Here is a 16,617-nt window from a genome sequence, read left to right as displayed (position 1 = left end):
TCCCGCCTACTTGGGAGGCCAGGGTGGGAGGATTGCTTGAGCCCAGGAGTTCAAGGCTACAGTAAGCCATGACCACACCACTGCACTGCAGTCTGGGGGACAGCATGAGATCTTGTCTCTACCAAAAAAAAAAAAAAAAAATTAATTAAAAAAAATAAAAGAACTTTTTGGTGGCAGAGTACTTATAGAAGGGAGGTTTTAGGACACAAAGTGAACTGCCAACATTTACTTAAATATATTCATAGACTCTAAACACTTTTGACAGAATCTACTATTATACTCTTACATTTCAAGAACAAATGAGCCAGGTGCGGTGACTCACGCCTGTAATCCTAGCACTTTGGGAGGCCGAAGCAGGTGGATCACCTGAGGTCAGGAGTTCAAGACCAGCCTGGCCAACATGGCAAAACCCTGTCTCTACTAAAAGTACAAAAATTAGCTGGGCGTGGTGGCATGCGCCTGTAATCCCAGCTACTCAGGAAGCTGAGGCAGGAGAATCACTGGAACCCAGGCAGAAGAGGCTGCAGTGAGCCGAGATTGCGCCACTGCACTCCAGCCTGGGCGACTGACCGAGATTCTGTCTCGAAAAAAAAGAACAAATGGTTTAAATACAACTTGTATGCCTTACCCAACTACCATTTTAGTCCACATAGGCACCAACAGCACCTCTTTGTTCCTTAGTATCTCTGCCTACTTAAATGATTTAAATATTTTCTTATAGCTAAATATTCATGCAGATTACCATTTTAACAGCAAATACCTTCCAATATATGCTTAGTTTTTCCTGTTTATTAATAAAGCTATGATACTCATCCTTATAGCTGAATGTGAATACATATCACAAAGATAAATTTCTAGAGGTGAAACTGTGGAATTGTTGAGGTCATATCCCTTATTTTAGGCTTCTAATATACTAAATTGCCCTCCAGAAAGGTTGTATTTATTCTCAACAACCTCTTTGCCTGTTTCACAGTCTGGCTCAAACTAGTATTGTCACTATATTTAGTATTGTTATTCTAAAACAATTTAACAATATTCTGGGCAAAATGACATCATATGGTTTTTTTTTTTTTTTTTGGAGATGGAGTCTCAGTCTGTCACCCAGGCTGGAGTGCGGTGGCACGATCTCGGCTCACTGCAACCTCTGTCTCCCAGGCTCAAGCGGTTCTCCTGCCTCAAGCTGGGATTATAGGTGCATGCCACCACGCCCGGCTAATTTTTGTATTTTTAGTAGAGACAGGGTTTCACCATGTTGGCCAGGCTGGTCTGGAACTCCTGACCTCAGGAGATCTGGCTGCCTCGGCCTTCCAAAGTGCTGGAATTACAGGTGTGAGCCACCCCACCTAGCCCCATATGGTTTCTTTACTTTGTCTCTGATTTTTAGGTGAAGTTATACATTTTCTTTTTTCTTTTCTTTTCTTTTTTTTTTTTTTTTTTGAGATAGTTTTGCTCTATTGCCCAGGCTGGAGTGCAATAGTGCAATCTCAGCTCACTGCAACCTCTGCCTCCCGGGTTCAAGCGATTCTTGTGCCTCAGCTTCCTGATTAGCTGGGATTACAGGCACCCACCACCATGCCTGGATAATTTTTGTATTTTTAGTAGAGATGGGGTTTCACCACATTGGGCAGGCTAGTCTCAAACTTCTGACCTCAGGCGATCTGCCCGCCTTGGCCTCCCAAAGTGCTAGGATTACAGGTGTGAGTCACCGCACCTGGCCATTACATTTTCTTAATCTATTTGTTGATCATATGTCTTCTTTTCTGACTTAGCTGTTCATGTCCCTTGCCCATTTTCTTCTGATTTGTAGGAGCTTTTTTTAAAAAAAAAATAAATTAAGAATAATCTTTTATCTATTATAAGTGTTACAAATATAATATCTAAAAATGACTGTCCCAAGATTTGTAAAGACACTGGGTGTGTCACAACATGAGCTCAAGATCATCAGGATTATAGTTGGAACAGAGGAGAAGGAATTCTATGTTCTCTACTCGGCTTTAGTGAACACTGGGTGACTTAGAGAAAATGACATACTATGTTTAAATGCTGTAGACTCAGTAACAAAGATAATACTGCTCATTATGATCCAAGAGTATATAACATTTTAGTTACATTATGGTCAATGAGACCATTTTTCAGACCTCTTGGCTTCCTCATCACAGACCAATAATCATGACACATGCCACTAACATACCACTGCTGCCCATAAACCTGCACATGCAGCAAGACTTGTTGCGTCAGCTAGCATGGGCATTGTTCAAAACAAGGCCATCATTTCAAAGATGTGCAAACATCAGTCAGAGCTTAGGCTCCGGTGAAAGTAAGAGGCACGTTACCATGTGGATGGGACTTGAACCACGATTCTAGAGCCTTCTAAACTGATCTGGGGGGCATAGGCTTCTTTATTCTCAATCTGTGCTGTGTCAACCACCACCTAAGATTGAAAAAAAAAAAAAAACAAATAACAACCAGCTTTCAGAGAGAAAACAAATCAGAATAAAATCCAATACATAAAATGACTCTCTAAGAACTATTCCCCTAGCAGCCTAGTTATGCCAAGGCCAGTCAGGGCCCCGTGAAGACAACAGCAAGTAGTAACAGATGACCAAAACTAAGAACATTTCAATAAACAGAAACCACATTCTAGGCATGGGATTAAATTGAACTGGCAAGCACCTCTAGCACTTTTTCCAAACTATAAATATGTTAATTAGGAATTAATTTGCGTCCTTTATCTTATTATTTTTTACTTTATGCACTTAAAAGAAGTAAAAGTGTCACTGAAAGTCAAACCAGACTGGGTGCAGTGGCTCACGCCTGTAATCCCGGCACTTTGGGAGATTTAGGCAAGTGGATCACTTGAGGTCAGGAGTTTGAGACCACCCTGGCCAACATGGTGAAACCCCGTCTCCACTAAAAATACAAAAAGTAGCCGGGCGTGGTGATCCTGCAGTCCAAGCTACTCGGGAGGCTGAGGCAGGAGAATCGCTTGAACCCGGGAGGCAGAGGTTGCAGTGAGCCGAGATTGCACCACTGCACTCCAGCCTGAGCAACAGACCAAGACTCCATCTCAAAAAAAAAAAAAAAAAAAAAGTCAAACCAATGCTTCAGATAAGCCCATTTGTCATGACACGCCCAGAAGTGGATGAAACTTTTTTAAAGATTATCTTATCCTCAACCATCAATAAAAACTGAATTACTTCAGGACAGAGGAAGAACTAACCCTTCTTTGAATGATTTCCTCTTATTTCCAGGAAGAGTCTTTAATACTAGATAGGTGATAAGAGTATCCTATGTAATCTAGAGTTTGACAAAGTGATGAATATATTTTCAAATAACTAAAAGAATGTTTTAAAAAATCATAAAATATTTTAAAACCAAATCTGTAATATTTCAGAAGGGGTAAAACTGTACAGAGTTGTGTATCATACTCCAAATTCAGCTTCTAATGGAGCCAGCTTTCACTGGTTTAAACAGAGTTCCCATAGCTGATCTGCAATGACCTTTGGAAAAAACTTCCTGTCAAAGGAATAGCCATTGTTGGACCACACAGGTGTTTCCTCTCTCCTCCCATCCCCAGAACCATAACCTAAAGTCACACAGAAATGCGTCCTGCAATCAAGACGCAGGGAACTAGGAAGAAGTTTCTGCTCTCTGAATAACATGGAACTTTTTTTTTTTTTAATCTACAGTGTTTTCTCAAAACAGCCTTTGTGCCTTTTGGCCTTATTTTGCATACTCCTTTCAGGGGAACTCATTGGCATGGTCCTTGCAGTTTCAGCTAAATGGTCTCTGGGAATATGGATTGATATACTAAAGCCAATGGGCTCTTCCGCGCTTCAGCAAGGCATCTCTGGTTTACTACTTCTTTTGGAGGTCCCTATACCGAGGAAAAGATCCCAAAGGAAATGTAACTCATTACTGTGAACAAGCCCTCATCTGAGCCTCCACAAGACAGCCCCACTGTGAGCTGGGCCGCCTGAGCCCTAACCCGCTTGAAACAAAACAACAGTATACCCTCAATAGCTCTTTCTGTGAATAAAGTAGGAACCAGACTAAAAAACAAGTTCTTTAATTTTCTTAATCTCTAATTAGGTCCTTCCAACCTCTGACTGAAATGCCATATCCTTTTTTTTTTTTTTTTTTAAAGACTGGATCTCACTCTATGACCCAGGCTGGAGTGCAGTGGCACAATCTCGGCTCACTGCAACCTCTGACTCCTGAGTTCAAGTGATTCTTGTGCTTAAGCCTCTCGAGTAGCTGGGATTACAGGTGCCTGCCACCACGCCTGGATAATTTTTGTATTTTTAGAGACGAGGTTTCGCCATATTGGCCAGGCTGGTCTTGAACTCCTGACCTCAGGTGATCTGCCTGCCTTGGCCTCCCAAAGTGTTGGGATTACAGGTGTGAGCCACCACGCCCTGCCACCGTATGTTTTTGAAAAGTAGTCGTTTACTAGAAAGGGAGATCAAATACATAAGATTCTATGGGTCAGTGATGCAAACAAAAAGCTAAATGGTGATTTCAGATGTTGATCTCCTGACCCACCCAACTCTGGCCAAAGTTTTTTTTTCTCTGAAAGATGAAATGAACAAATCATTATTTTTTAGTTGATGTTACTTTATTGCTAAGAAGGAGATAAACAGCACTGGTATACAGTGACTGGATGGGGGTACTACTTATACCACTGTGGTCAAGGGAGGCCTCTTGGAGGAGGTGATTTTGGAGCTAACACCAAGAAAATAAGGAGTGACCTACATGATAATCAGAGAGAAGAGTATTTTCAGATAAAAGGGGTATCAAGAGCACAGGCCTGGGACAGGAAGAAGCATGGGATGTATGAGCAACAGACATCCAATGTAGCTCCAGAACAGGGGCTAGATCAAGTGGCCCTGTCAACTTGTTACTAATGTAATGTTTTTTTCTTTTTTTTTTTTAAGGGCCGGGTGTGGTGGCTCATGCCTGTAATTCCAGCACTTTGGGATGCCTAAGCAGGCAGATTACGAGGTCAGGAGTTCGAGACCAGCCTGGCCAACACAGTGAAACCCCATCTTTACTAAAAAATACAAAAATTAGCCAGGCATGGTGGTGCGTGCCTGTAGTTCCAGCTACTCGGGAGGCCGAGGGAGGAGAATCGTTTGAACCCGGGAGGCAGAGGTTGTGGTGAGCCGAGATCACGCCACTGCACTCCAGCCTGTGCAACACAGCGAGACTCCAACTCAAAAAAAAAAAAAATTAGCCAGATGTGGTGGCAGGTGCCTACCATCTCAGCTACTTGGGAGGCTGAGGCAGGAGAATCACTTGAGCCCAGAAGGCGGCGAGTTGAGATTGCGCCACTGCACTGCAGCCTGGGCGACAGAGCAAGAGTCTGTCACAAAAAAAAAAAAAAAAAAAAGAGGCAGGGTCTCACTATGTTGCCCAGGCTGATTTCAAACTCCTAGACTTAAGCAATCCTCCTGCCAAAGTGCTGGGACTACAGGCATGAGCCATGGGGCCCAGACTGTAATGGTTTTTTTCTTAAAATAAGCAAAGCCCATAGCATCATTTTGCAACTAGGTTCCCTGCAAATATATATTATCAATCTGGTTTTTCTTTTTAAAGAGATTTTTAAATGCTGCTCTTCCTTTACCTTGTCTACCTGCCTGGTCTAAATTCCACAGCACCAAATAACTTTTTAAATTATTCAATATTTTCACACATGTGTCTGCACCACATCCTCACATGCTTGAAACATCTTGGTATTCTACCTATCATCCACCACCCACGCTCACTCACCAGTCCAGCCTGGCCAAACAGCAGCTGCACCGCCGTCTTGCAGGCACCTCGCCATGTGGAAGGGCAAACCTGGTTCAGCACTTCAGTCACAGGAAAATCATCCCTGGATGTGATTCCATTATAGCAGCCTGCCTCCTTCATCAGCTGTAACATTGTATGCTATAGATTGATAAGAAGAGAGTTCACACCTCAAGACAAAGCCATGCAAGGTTCTAAAATTTGTAAAAATGCATTTATACAATCATCCTCAAGAGAAGAGCATTTTATTTATATATTTTTCTATCGTCCAAGCTGCAGTCCGGTGGCACGAACATGGCTCACTGCAGCCTAGACCCCTCAGGCTTATGTGATTCTCCTGCTTCACGCCTCCCCAGTAGCTGGGACCACACAGGTAAGTGCACACCACCACACTCAGCTAATTTTTAAATTTTTTGTAGACATGGAGTCTTGCTATGTTGCCCAGGCTAGTCTTGAACTCCTGGGAGAAGAGCATTTTTTTTTTCTTTTTTGAGATGGAGCCTTGCTCTGTTGCCTAGGCTGGAGTGCACTGGCACAATCTCAGCTCACTGCAACCTCCACCTCCTGGGTTCAAGCAATTCTTCTGCCTCAGCCTCCTGAGTAGCTAGGATTATAGGTGCCTGCCACTATACCCAGCTAATTTTTGTATTTTTAGTACAGATGCGGTTTTGCCATGTTGCCCAGGCTGGTCTTGAACTCCTGACCTCAGGTGATCGGCCCACCTCGGCCTCCCAAAGTGCTGGGATTACAGGCATGAGTCACCACACCTGGCTCAAGAAGAGCATTTTAAATACACCCTAATTATGCCATTTTAATTTCCTTAGTAATTATCATCAATCACTCTCAGAGATTTTCTCAGCCCCATAGAGTAAATGACTAGATATGGATACATATGCAATAATATACACAGGTATTTCTATACTAGCACAAAATTATTTAGCAATCTACTGATGTGAACTGGTTGAGGAATTTTGAAATTCTGAATCCCTCCAAATAGGGAAACAAAATCATCTGATACAAGTAAATACTAATTAAAATCTCAATTTTATTTTGGATGACCAAGTAGTCAGGTATTCAGGCTCTGGAAACAGATTACATAAGCTCAAATTCCAGCTCTTCTACTTTCTAGCTGTGTGACCTTGGGTATCAGTTCCCGTGTGGCAGGTGGGCCAAAGGGCAGCACCCCCACCTCATGCGTGAGCATTAAGTGAGACAACGATGTGGAGCACCTGGCACAATGACTGGAACACATGATGTTCCACAAATAATCGTTATCACTGCAGCACTATGACAACATCTCTCTTCTTATTTAATTCATACAAGTCCACTGAGAGACATTAATCATAAACAGTATCTTATAAGTGTACTTTCAAACCCTTTCTGTTAAACATCTGAATAAAATTATGAATAAAACTGTCTTGGCCCAGGTCGGTGGCTCATGCCTGTAATCCCAGGACTTTGGGAGGCCAAGTAGGGTGGATCAGCTGAGGTCAGGAGTTCGAGACCATCCTGGCCAACACAGTGAAACCCTGTCTCTACTAAAAATACAAAAATTAGCCAGGCTTGGTGGCACATGCTTGTAGTCCCAGCTACTTGGGAGGGTGAGGCAGGAGGATTGCTTGAACCCAGGAGGTGAAGGTTGCAGTGAGCTGAGATAGATCACACCACTGTACTCCAGCCTGGACGAGAGAGTAAAACTCCGTCTCAAAAACACAAAACAAAACAAAACGAAAACTTGCTTGCTTGGCAAATGTCTGATTAAAGTCTCCGTAGGTCTGCTTTTTAATTTTTTTTTTTTTTTTTTAAGACAGAGTTTTGCTCGTTGCCCAGGTTGGAGTGCAATGGCGCAATCTCAGCTCACTGCCATCTCCACCTCATGGGTTCAAGCAATTCTCCAGCCTCAGCCTCCTGAACAGCTGGGACTACAGGTGCGTGCCACCGTACCCAGCTGATTTTTTATTTTTAGCAGAAACAGGGTTTCACCATGTTGATCAGGCTGGTCTCAAACTCCTGACCTCAGGTGATCTGCCCGCCTCCCAAAGTGCTAGGATTACAGGCGTGAGCCACCACGCCCGGCCCCATTTTGTTTTTTAATCTACATCCTTCGCAAGCCTTTACATTTCTCTTAAGAACTCTATTTTCAAGTTCACACTCATTTGCTGGAACCCCATGGAAAGCTACCGTCTTAAGTTTCAGATTGTCGGCGGCCGACTCATTAAAGGAGACGCCCTTCAGGAAGTGCGATCCTATCTGCACAGGGACGGTGGGGAGCTCACACTGCATGGGCTGCGGGGGTGTCTGCCTCCGCCCCGTCTGCTGGGCTTCCGCCTCGCTGCAGCAGCCCTGGAAAAGGCATGGATAGAAGAGGAGAGGTGACCCATCGCTCATCTGTCAAAACACTTGGTTCACACTAGACTGCAGGAGCAGCGCCATAGGTCCCCAGAGCTTTAGGAAGGAAAAGTGTACCTGCAAACTTGCTTCAATCGCCTTTGGATTCAGGTGGAAGCCGGCTTTCATTGCATATTCACAGTGTCCTAAGCTTTCCAGAGCTATCTTATATGCCTGGAAATAAATTATTTTTAACCATCAAGATCGTAAAGCAAATTATAAGATGACAAAGTTCAATGGAAATAGAAATCTTAAGTTTCTATAGCTATTAAAAGGCCAATTACTACTCTATAACCCTTTCTAATTGATTCAACATCACAACTTTAACTCCCTCCCTTGTTTCTATCCCGTGGAAATCAGTATGTCAGTTCTGAAAAACTTACTTGCAAAGCACTGTCGATTTTTATGTTCAGTTCTTTTAGCTGATGCTCAGGAATTGCTGCACTTTGAGAACAAAAGAGTTGTTGAACTTCAATTCCTGCCAGGCAACCATCACAGCCTCTTTCTCTTAGCCTAGATGTCGCCTGTAACATATATAGTAACTGGTAGGTAAAAGAGGGTGGTACAGTTCTAGCAACATTAGACCAACAATAACAACAACAAGAAAAACCCCCTCAAGTAAAATGCAGCAATAAACCATCTAAGCAAATAAACTAGAAGTTCTAGATTGTTTGTATTGCAAAGTGAGCAGCCCAAATTTTGAAAGCCTAATTAACCATCCTGAAGAGAAAGGAAATCTCCCTTTATTTTTTTATTTTATTATTTTATTTTATTTTATTTTATTTTGAGACAAGGTCTTACTCTGTCACCCAGGCTGGAGTGTAGTGGTGCTATCTCAGCTCACTGCAACCTCCGCCTCCCGAGTTCAAGCGATTCTCCTGCCTCAGCCTCCCGAGTAGCTGGGATTACAGGCACCCACCACTGCGCCTGGTTAAGTTTTGTATCTTTAGTAGAGACGAGGTTTCATGATGGTCAGGCTGGCCTCGAACTCCTGACCTCAAGTGATTCACCCACCTCGGCCTCCCGAAGTGCTGGGATTACAGGCTTGAGCCACCAAGCCCGGCCGAAATCTCCCTTTATTTTAGGAACCCTGGAAAAAAGACTTACCTACTTGTTATTTGTTTTATATATATATATATACATATATATGTATATAAATGCACATATATGTGTGTGTATATATGTATATGTATATACACACACATATGTGTGTGTATATATATGTATATGTATACACACACATATATATGTGTGTATATATGTATATACACACACATATGTGTGTGTATATACGTATACGTATATACACACACATATGTGTGTGTATATATGTATATACACACACATATGTGTGTATATATACGTATACGTATATACACACACATATATATGTGTGTGTATATACTCAGACATTTTTAACTTTCCTGCTTTAAAAAGACAGGTTACCTAGAATATTGGTACTTGGAGTTTCCAGAATAAAAAAAAAAGGAAGAACATACATAGTTGGGCATTCCTATTCAGTGAAGGAAAAGACCACATGAATACAGAACAGGAAAAATATACATTGGCATGTTAACAGAAAAACAGAGCTTTTGAAATCTGCACAGAAAAGTAAATATTTATTATTCAGTCACTACATACGTTTATGAAGAGTAGATAAGCAAGATAGAAAAGGAGAAACTAATCTCTGTCATTTTACGATTAAATGCAGAAAATATATACATGGATCAGTACAAGAAGAGAATACAGAAAAATATATATTTGATTTATTAGATGGGATTCCAGATGAACTGTTTTTAGATTTCTATTTTTGTTGCAATTCTGTGAACCAAGTTAACATTTTTTAGCAGTTAGCTTTTGTTCTGCTGGGCCAGTGTAGGAGTTGTAATATTTATAAAACTTGCAGACTACAGGAAAATGACTAGCAGCTATAATGCCGTAAAGTTCCAAAGCTTTGGTTTCACAAACTGTATGTAAACACCATTCCCTGAAGCCTAAGAGTCTCACAGTTTAAAACTGTTTGACTCTTTCTAAGAATCTTTCAGTCAAATATTTAGCTCACAAGGTGGTATGTTAGGTACGTGCTGAAGCACAAAGCTGCTCCTTACCTTCCTGGAGCTGAGAGCCTCAGGGCCAAAAAGGTGAACAAAGAAAACACAGAATTATAAATGGAGAAAAAACACTGTGGGAAACAAACAGAGGACTATACCAGGGAATGTCCTAGACACCCAGAAAGCAGCACTTAGGGTGAGAATTAGAGGAGAAGGTTGTGAATGGAATTGCATGTGTGTGGGGTGGGGTGGGGGGTGTCAAGACCTACAGACGGGTCCGTGAAACAGGCCGAGGATCCAAGGTAACAAAGAAAGACACATCCAAGGAACTAGAGCCCAGTGAGCGAGGGCAGGGTGGCCACTGATAAGGCTGGCCATCAAGGCAGGAGCCAGACTAGGCAGGTCTAGGCAGGTCGTGCTGAGGGGTCCACATGCTACCCTAAGGAAATGAGAAGCGACATCATCCAATTTTAAAATGAAGGCGAGCAAGACAAGGAGGGGAGAAGTAACGATTCCCTGAACGAGGGTAGTGATGAAGGACGTGGAAGAAGGGGACAGATCTGGGATAAGATTTTGGAGGTAGGAACTGCCGGGTTTTCTTAAGGATTGGACTGGGTGTAGACATGACGGAAATGCTGAAGGATAAATCTCAGGTTTCTCAAGTGAAGCCAGTGTGGGATGGCACCACTCACTAGCATAGAGAGGGTCTAGGGAGGAACAGGTGAGTGGAGAGAGGCTACGCCTGAGCCACCTGCGAGACCCCCGGTAGCAGCTGAGCTCAGGGGCCTGAAGCCCACAGGAAGTGGGCTGCTCACTGACACACATTTGAGCCCCCTCCAAGGACACAGGTGGTTTTTGAGTCCCAAGACTGGATGGAGAACCCCTAGGGAGAAGGGCAGCTAGAACTGAGCCTGGAGAAACTCACATTCAGAAATTGTGTTGAGGAAGGAGAAGCCAGTAAACTAGATGAAGAAAGGATGACTCAAGAGGAAAGAAAGCTTGGTTCTTGGATGTCACAAGCTGAGAGTATTTCCAAGGAGGAATATTCTCCACACTGCTGTGAGCTGCTGAAAGTTGTTGAAAGGGTTCCCTGGATTTGAAAACATGGAAGAATGCACCAATGACCTTGATAAGAGAAGGCATGTTCTTGTATAGGAGTGGAAGCCAGATTTCAGCAAGCTGAATGACATTATGTATATAAAGTTTCAGACTGTGTAAAATAATACCTTATGTATAGATACATTCATATACGGAAAAAATATTAAAATATGCACAAGGATCACACGCTTCAAATTCAACAGAGGTTATCTCTAGAGACAAAGGGATGAATAAGAAAGTGGAGAGGTACAAAAGGGATTCAAGTGCATTTACGGACCGGGTGCAGGAGCCTAGGAGCTTGGGACCGGCCTGGGAACATAGCAAGACGCTGTCTTTAAAAAAATAAATAAAAAGTAAAATAAAATAAATAATTAGCCAAGCATGGTGGTGCATGCCTATAGTCTGAGCTACTCAGGAGGACTGCTTGAGCCGAGGAGGTCAAGACTGCAGTAAGCTGTGATCACTACCGCACTCCAGCCTGGGCAACAGAGCAAGACCCAGTTTCAAAAAAAAAAAAAAAAAAAAAAGTGCACTGGTGATACTTTTCTGTTAAAAATATGTAACAGGCATGAGCAAATATGGCAGGCAGCTAAAAGGAAGATACACTGATGGGTGTGAAATGTTCTATGTGCCTGAAATACTTCAATAATAATTACTTTTTAGACTACTCTGAGTAAACTGTCCATGGGGTGTGCCAGGAGCAGTAAGGAGCCACAAGGTGCAGTAAAAATAAAATAGTAATTTTTTAGAATGAATGAAAGGTGAAAAAAAGGTAGACAACTACTCCAAGAAGTTGGCTGAGAAAAGAGCAGAGAAACAGGGCAGGGCAGAGTGGACTTTTCTGTGGGAAGCATCTTTTGTGTACTGGTGGGAACAGGCTGAGGATGAGGGAGAGAAAACACTAGGTCGCACCACAGAAGCTGGGCCCTCGAGGATGGGGGCAAGGCGGGCACGGGGCAAGCCTGGACAGGAGGAGAGGGCACCTCCTCTGCTGTCATGAGGCAGGGGAAGGAAGAAAAGATGGTTGTGAAGAGGGGTGGCAGGGGTGGTGGTGGCTTGGCCACATGAGGAAGAAGGGCTGCCATCAGGGAGATTCTATTTGCTCAGTGTAGTGGGGGGTGGCATCACTGGCTGAAAGCAAAGGGAATGTAGAAAGGGCAGAAAGGCCTGGACAGACTAAAATGGTGGCAAAAAAGGTCAAAGTGAAGAGGTCAAGAGAGAACTCGGAGGCCTCCTCCTGTGGGCTGGTCCTCAGCATGAGTTGTCTAGAAGATGGAGCAGGGGACCAAGGCAGGTGTTAGGTTCATGTGTGTGAGCTGAACAGTCAGGAGGCTGGGGCCCAGCAGCCAGGAGGACACCGAGGGTTGTAAAGTCACATGACAAGGCAACAAGGTGCAGGTCTGGACCTCAGGGCTCAGCCATCTACAATAAAGCTAACAGGTCCCACCCCCACACACAGCCTCCAATTAGCATTCCAGGGCCTTTCTGATGAACAGAAAGAAAGCCCTAGGAAAGTCTTTAGCATGAAAGACAGACCAAAACATGCAAGCAAACAGTGAAAATTAAAAAGAAATGACAACAATGCAGCAAATGGCATGAAACTGAAATAATAAAACTAGAGACTGGACAATATTAAGATGTGAAAAATCATGTTTTGAAAATTTTATTAAAGAAAATTTCCAAAACATAAAATGAAATACTAGGCCGGGCGCGTTGGCTCACGCCTGTAATCCCAGCATTTTGGGAGGCTGAGGTGGGCAGATCACGGGGTCAGGAGATCGAGACCATCCTGGCTAACACAGTGAAACCCTGTCTCTACTAAAAATACAAAAAATTAGCCAGGTGAGGCGGCAGGCGCCTGTAGTCCCAGCTACGCGGGAGGCTGAGGCAGGAGAATGGCGTGAACCCCGGGGGGGCGGAGCCTGCAGTGAGCCAAGATCGCGCCACTGCACTCCAGCCTGGGCAACAGCGAGACTCCACCTCAAAAAAAAAAAAAAAAAAAAAAAGAAAAGAAATACTTTGCCAAGTTCATTATGGAATGATTTGAACTAGACATTATCTAATGAATCACTATATTGCTAACCATAAATTATCTTTTACTCTGTGTTTGCCTGCTGGGATAGTTTAAAAAAATTATCTTTTGGCCCAGGTGGTGACTCACACCTGTAATCCCAGCACTTTGGGAGGCCAAGTCAGGTAGATCACCTGAGGTCAGGAGTTTGAGACCATCCTGGCCAACATGGCGAAACCCCATCTCTACTAAAAATACAAAAATTAGCTGGGCGTGGTGGCGGGCGCCTATAATCCCAGCTACTGAGGAGGCTGAGGCAGGAGAATTGATTGAACCCGGGAGGCAGAGGGTACAGTGAGCTGAGATTGCGCCACTGCACTCCAGCCTGGGTGAAGGAGCAAGACTCTGTCTCAAAAAAAAGAAAATTATCTTTTACTCTGTAAAATGGAGCAGTAAGTCCTAAAGTCTCAACTTCTAAGATTTATTTTTTATTTCTCATACTGGAAAGAAAGAAGTATTAAAATGCCTACAAGAAATGTCACTAATGGCCAGGCATGGTGGCTCACACCTGTAATCCCAGCATTTTGGAAGGACAAGGCAGGTGGCTCACCTGAGGTCAGGAGTTCAAGACCAGTCAGGCCAACATGGTGAAACCTTATCTCTACTAAAAATACAAAAATTAGCCAGGCGTGGTGGTGCGCGCCTGTAATCCCAGCTACTCGGGAGGCTGAGGCAGGAGAATCGCTTGAATCTGGGAGGCAGAGGTTGCAGTGAGCCAAGATCACGCCATTATACTCCATCCTGGGCAACAAGAGCGAAACTCTGTCTCCCAAAAGAAATGTCACTGATTATAGGCAAAGTCTCCTTAAAACAGACTTTTTCAGAGCTGTTTTTGATTGCCTTTTATTTAAGCTTAAATTCTTCTGGCTGTGGAAAAGGAATAGAGAATGCCATACCAGAGTGACTAGGAAAGCAACCCTGCGCTAGGCTAGAATCCCCCCACCGGAGCGGCTCCCTGCAGCCCACCATTTAGTCATGAGGTTGTCACCACGAGAGGAGAATCGCACAATTCTCCTTCACATTATCCCTGATGACCATGCCATACCATCCCACACCACTGCGCTCTCTATCCACTAGGGAGCCAACCACTCGGTCTAGCTCTTGCATGATGGCTAGATTTTATAAACATATCTGCTGTGCTGGGAAATAGCTGATCTTCCAAGGGATAAAAGACTTCATGTTGGCCCAGTGCAGTGGCTCACGCCTGTAATCCCAGCACTTTCAGAGGCCAAGGTGGGTGGATCACAAGGTCAGGAGTTCAAGACCAGCCTGGCCAAGATGGTGAAACCCTGCCTCTACTAAAAATACAAAAATTAGCTGGGGCTAAAATACAAAAATTAGCCGGGCGTGGTGGCGGGCGCCTGTAATCCCAGCTACTTGGGAGGCTGAGGCAGAGAATTGTTTGAACCCGGCAGGCGGAGGTTGCAGTGAGCCAAGATTGTGCCACTGCACTCCAGCCTGGGCGACAGAGTGAGACCCCGTCTCAAAAAAAAAAAACTTCATGAAGTCACATAAAGCATACTGGAGAACTGCTGAAATCACATGTAAAGCACTGACAAATGAGGATCTAGGCAGAGTTAGACCAATTAAGAATCTTGTCCAAATCTGTAATCCCAGCACTTTGGGAGGCCAAGGCAGGCAGATCACGAGGTCAAGAGATCGAGACCACCCTGGCTAACACGATGAAACCCTGTCTCTACTAAAAATACAAAAAAAAAAAAAAAAAAAATTAGCCGGGCTTGGTGGCGGGCGCCTGTAGTCCCAGCTACTCGGGAGGCTGAGGCAGGAGAATAGCGTGAACCTGGGAGGCAGAGCTTGCAGTGAGCTGAGATCATGCCACTGCACTCCAGCCTGGGGGACAGAGCGAGACTCCGTCTCAAAAAAAAAAAAAAAAAAAAGAATCTTGTCTGGGCGCAGTGGCTCATGCCTGTAATCCCAGCACTTTGGGAGGCAGAGGTGGGTGGATCACTTGAGCCCAGTAGCTCAAGACCAACCTGGACAACATAGTGAGACTTCATCTCTACCAAAAAAAAAAATATATAGTAGTAAGAAGAAGAAGAAGAAGAAGAAGAAGAAGCTAGACATGGTGGCATGAGCCTGTGGTCCCAGCTACTTTGAAGAGGCTGAGGTAGGAGGATCTCTTGAGCCCGGAGGTACAGGCTGTAGTGAGACTTGATCGCAGCACTGCACTTCAGCCTGGGCAACAGAGCAAGACCCTGTCTCAAAAAAAAAAAAAAAAAAGAAAAAGAAAAACTTAAAGAATTAAAAAAGTTACAAAGATTCCAAGCACTTCTATAGGGAATGATTTGACTAGCAAAAAACAGACAAAATTCCCTGTGTCCACTGAGCTCTCGCCCTGCTGTGGTTGTATCTTTGGAGCCTGCCATCCCATCTGTCTGCCAAACACTCCTGCTCGCCTGCCTCACTGCCTGGCTGGCCACTTACCCTCCCCAGACAGCTCCACCCCGTCTTTCCTGACTTGGGTGCCAGCCCCTTCTCACTGGTCCCCCATCTTAGAAGCTTTCCTGCAGCACTACCGTTCAGAGACAGGGCCCTCCCTCCCTCTGGCTCCCGCATACTTCATCCTGGCCCCTTAGCCCTGTTTTTGTAAGCCTATTCTCCCAGGAGGCTGTGAGTAGAGGTTGTCATCCTAGTGCCTGGCACATGCCTGGCACAAAGTGGGCATTCACAAAGATGTTCACTGTTAAATGAATGAACAAGCCAATGATAACAGTTTAAAATGTACATTTCTAAATGAAATGGCTGTTTTGAGAATCAACAGGCAAAGGCCCTCTGGAGCCTCTCCTATTTGAACACAGGCACCAATCTCCCCAAAGCCAGGGTTACCTCAGCAGCCCCCCGCCAGGACCGCACAGCTTCCTCTACTTCAGGTGTGTGGCCCATGCCAGATAAGCCGCCGCCACTGCCGCTGTTCTTTTTTTCTGGCACGATGACCTCAGCAAAGCAAGAGTGAGCCACTGGCTGGACCTTCTGTAACGCATGAGTCAAAAACTGGAAATGGACTTGCACCACAGTCAGGAAACATCGCCCCAACACCTGTGAAAACAAGACAGCCAGGGATGTTTAGGTTGTGGGTTGCTGTTGGATTCGCACAGTAAATTTTCAATGACCAACTTGAATAGAAGCAATAGTTAACTGGAAATCCAAAATCATACAAAGTTAAAAGGCCACCATGCTTCAGAAGGATCTGCCTTTGTT

General features: G+C 44.1%; 1 protein-coding gene across 4 annotated transcripts in view; it reads right to left on the bottom strand.

Moving 5' to 3' along the window:
• Nucleotides 1-16,617, bottom strand: part of GARRE1 (granule associated Rac and RHOG effector 1) — a 100,896-nt gene that overhangs the window by 19,109 nt on the left and 65,170 nt on the right. For all 4 annotated transcript variants that reach the window (XM_034946481.3, XM_003816187.5, XM_055104369.2 and 1 more), the window contains exons 3-8: nucleotides 16,246-16,455; nucleotides 8,562-8,702; nucleotides 8,257-8,352; nucleotides 7,972-8,133; nucleotides 5,773-5,931; nucleotides 2,334-2,431 (exon numbers count right to left, since the gene is read on the bottom strand). In XM_034946481.3, the coding sequence (XP_034802372.2) occupies nucleotides 2,334-2,431; nucleotides 5,773-5,931; nucleotides 7,972-8,133; nucleotides 8,257-8,352; nucleotides 8,562-8,702; nucleotides 16,246-16,455 (866 nt within the window). The remainder of the gene's footprint in view (nucleotides 1-2,333; nucleotides 2,432-5,772; nucleotides 5,932-7,971; nucleotides 8,134-8,256; nucleotides 8,353-8,561; nucleotides 8,703-16,245; nucleotides 16,456-16,617) is intronic.

The sequence above is a fragment of the Pan paniscus genome, chromosome 20 (genome assembly GCF_029289425.2).
Source record: "Pan paniscus chromosome 20, NHGRI_mPanPan1-v2.0_pri, whole genome shotgun sequence".
NCBI classification, from domain to species: domain Eukaryota; kingdom Metazoa; phylum Chordata; class Mammalia; order Primates; family Hominidae; genus Pan; species Pan paniscus.
This window is presented reverse-complemented; position numbering and strand designations above follow the sequence as displayed.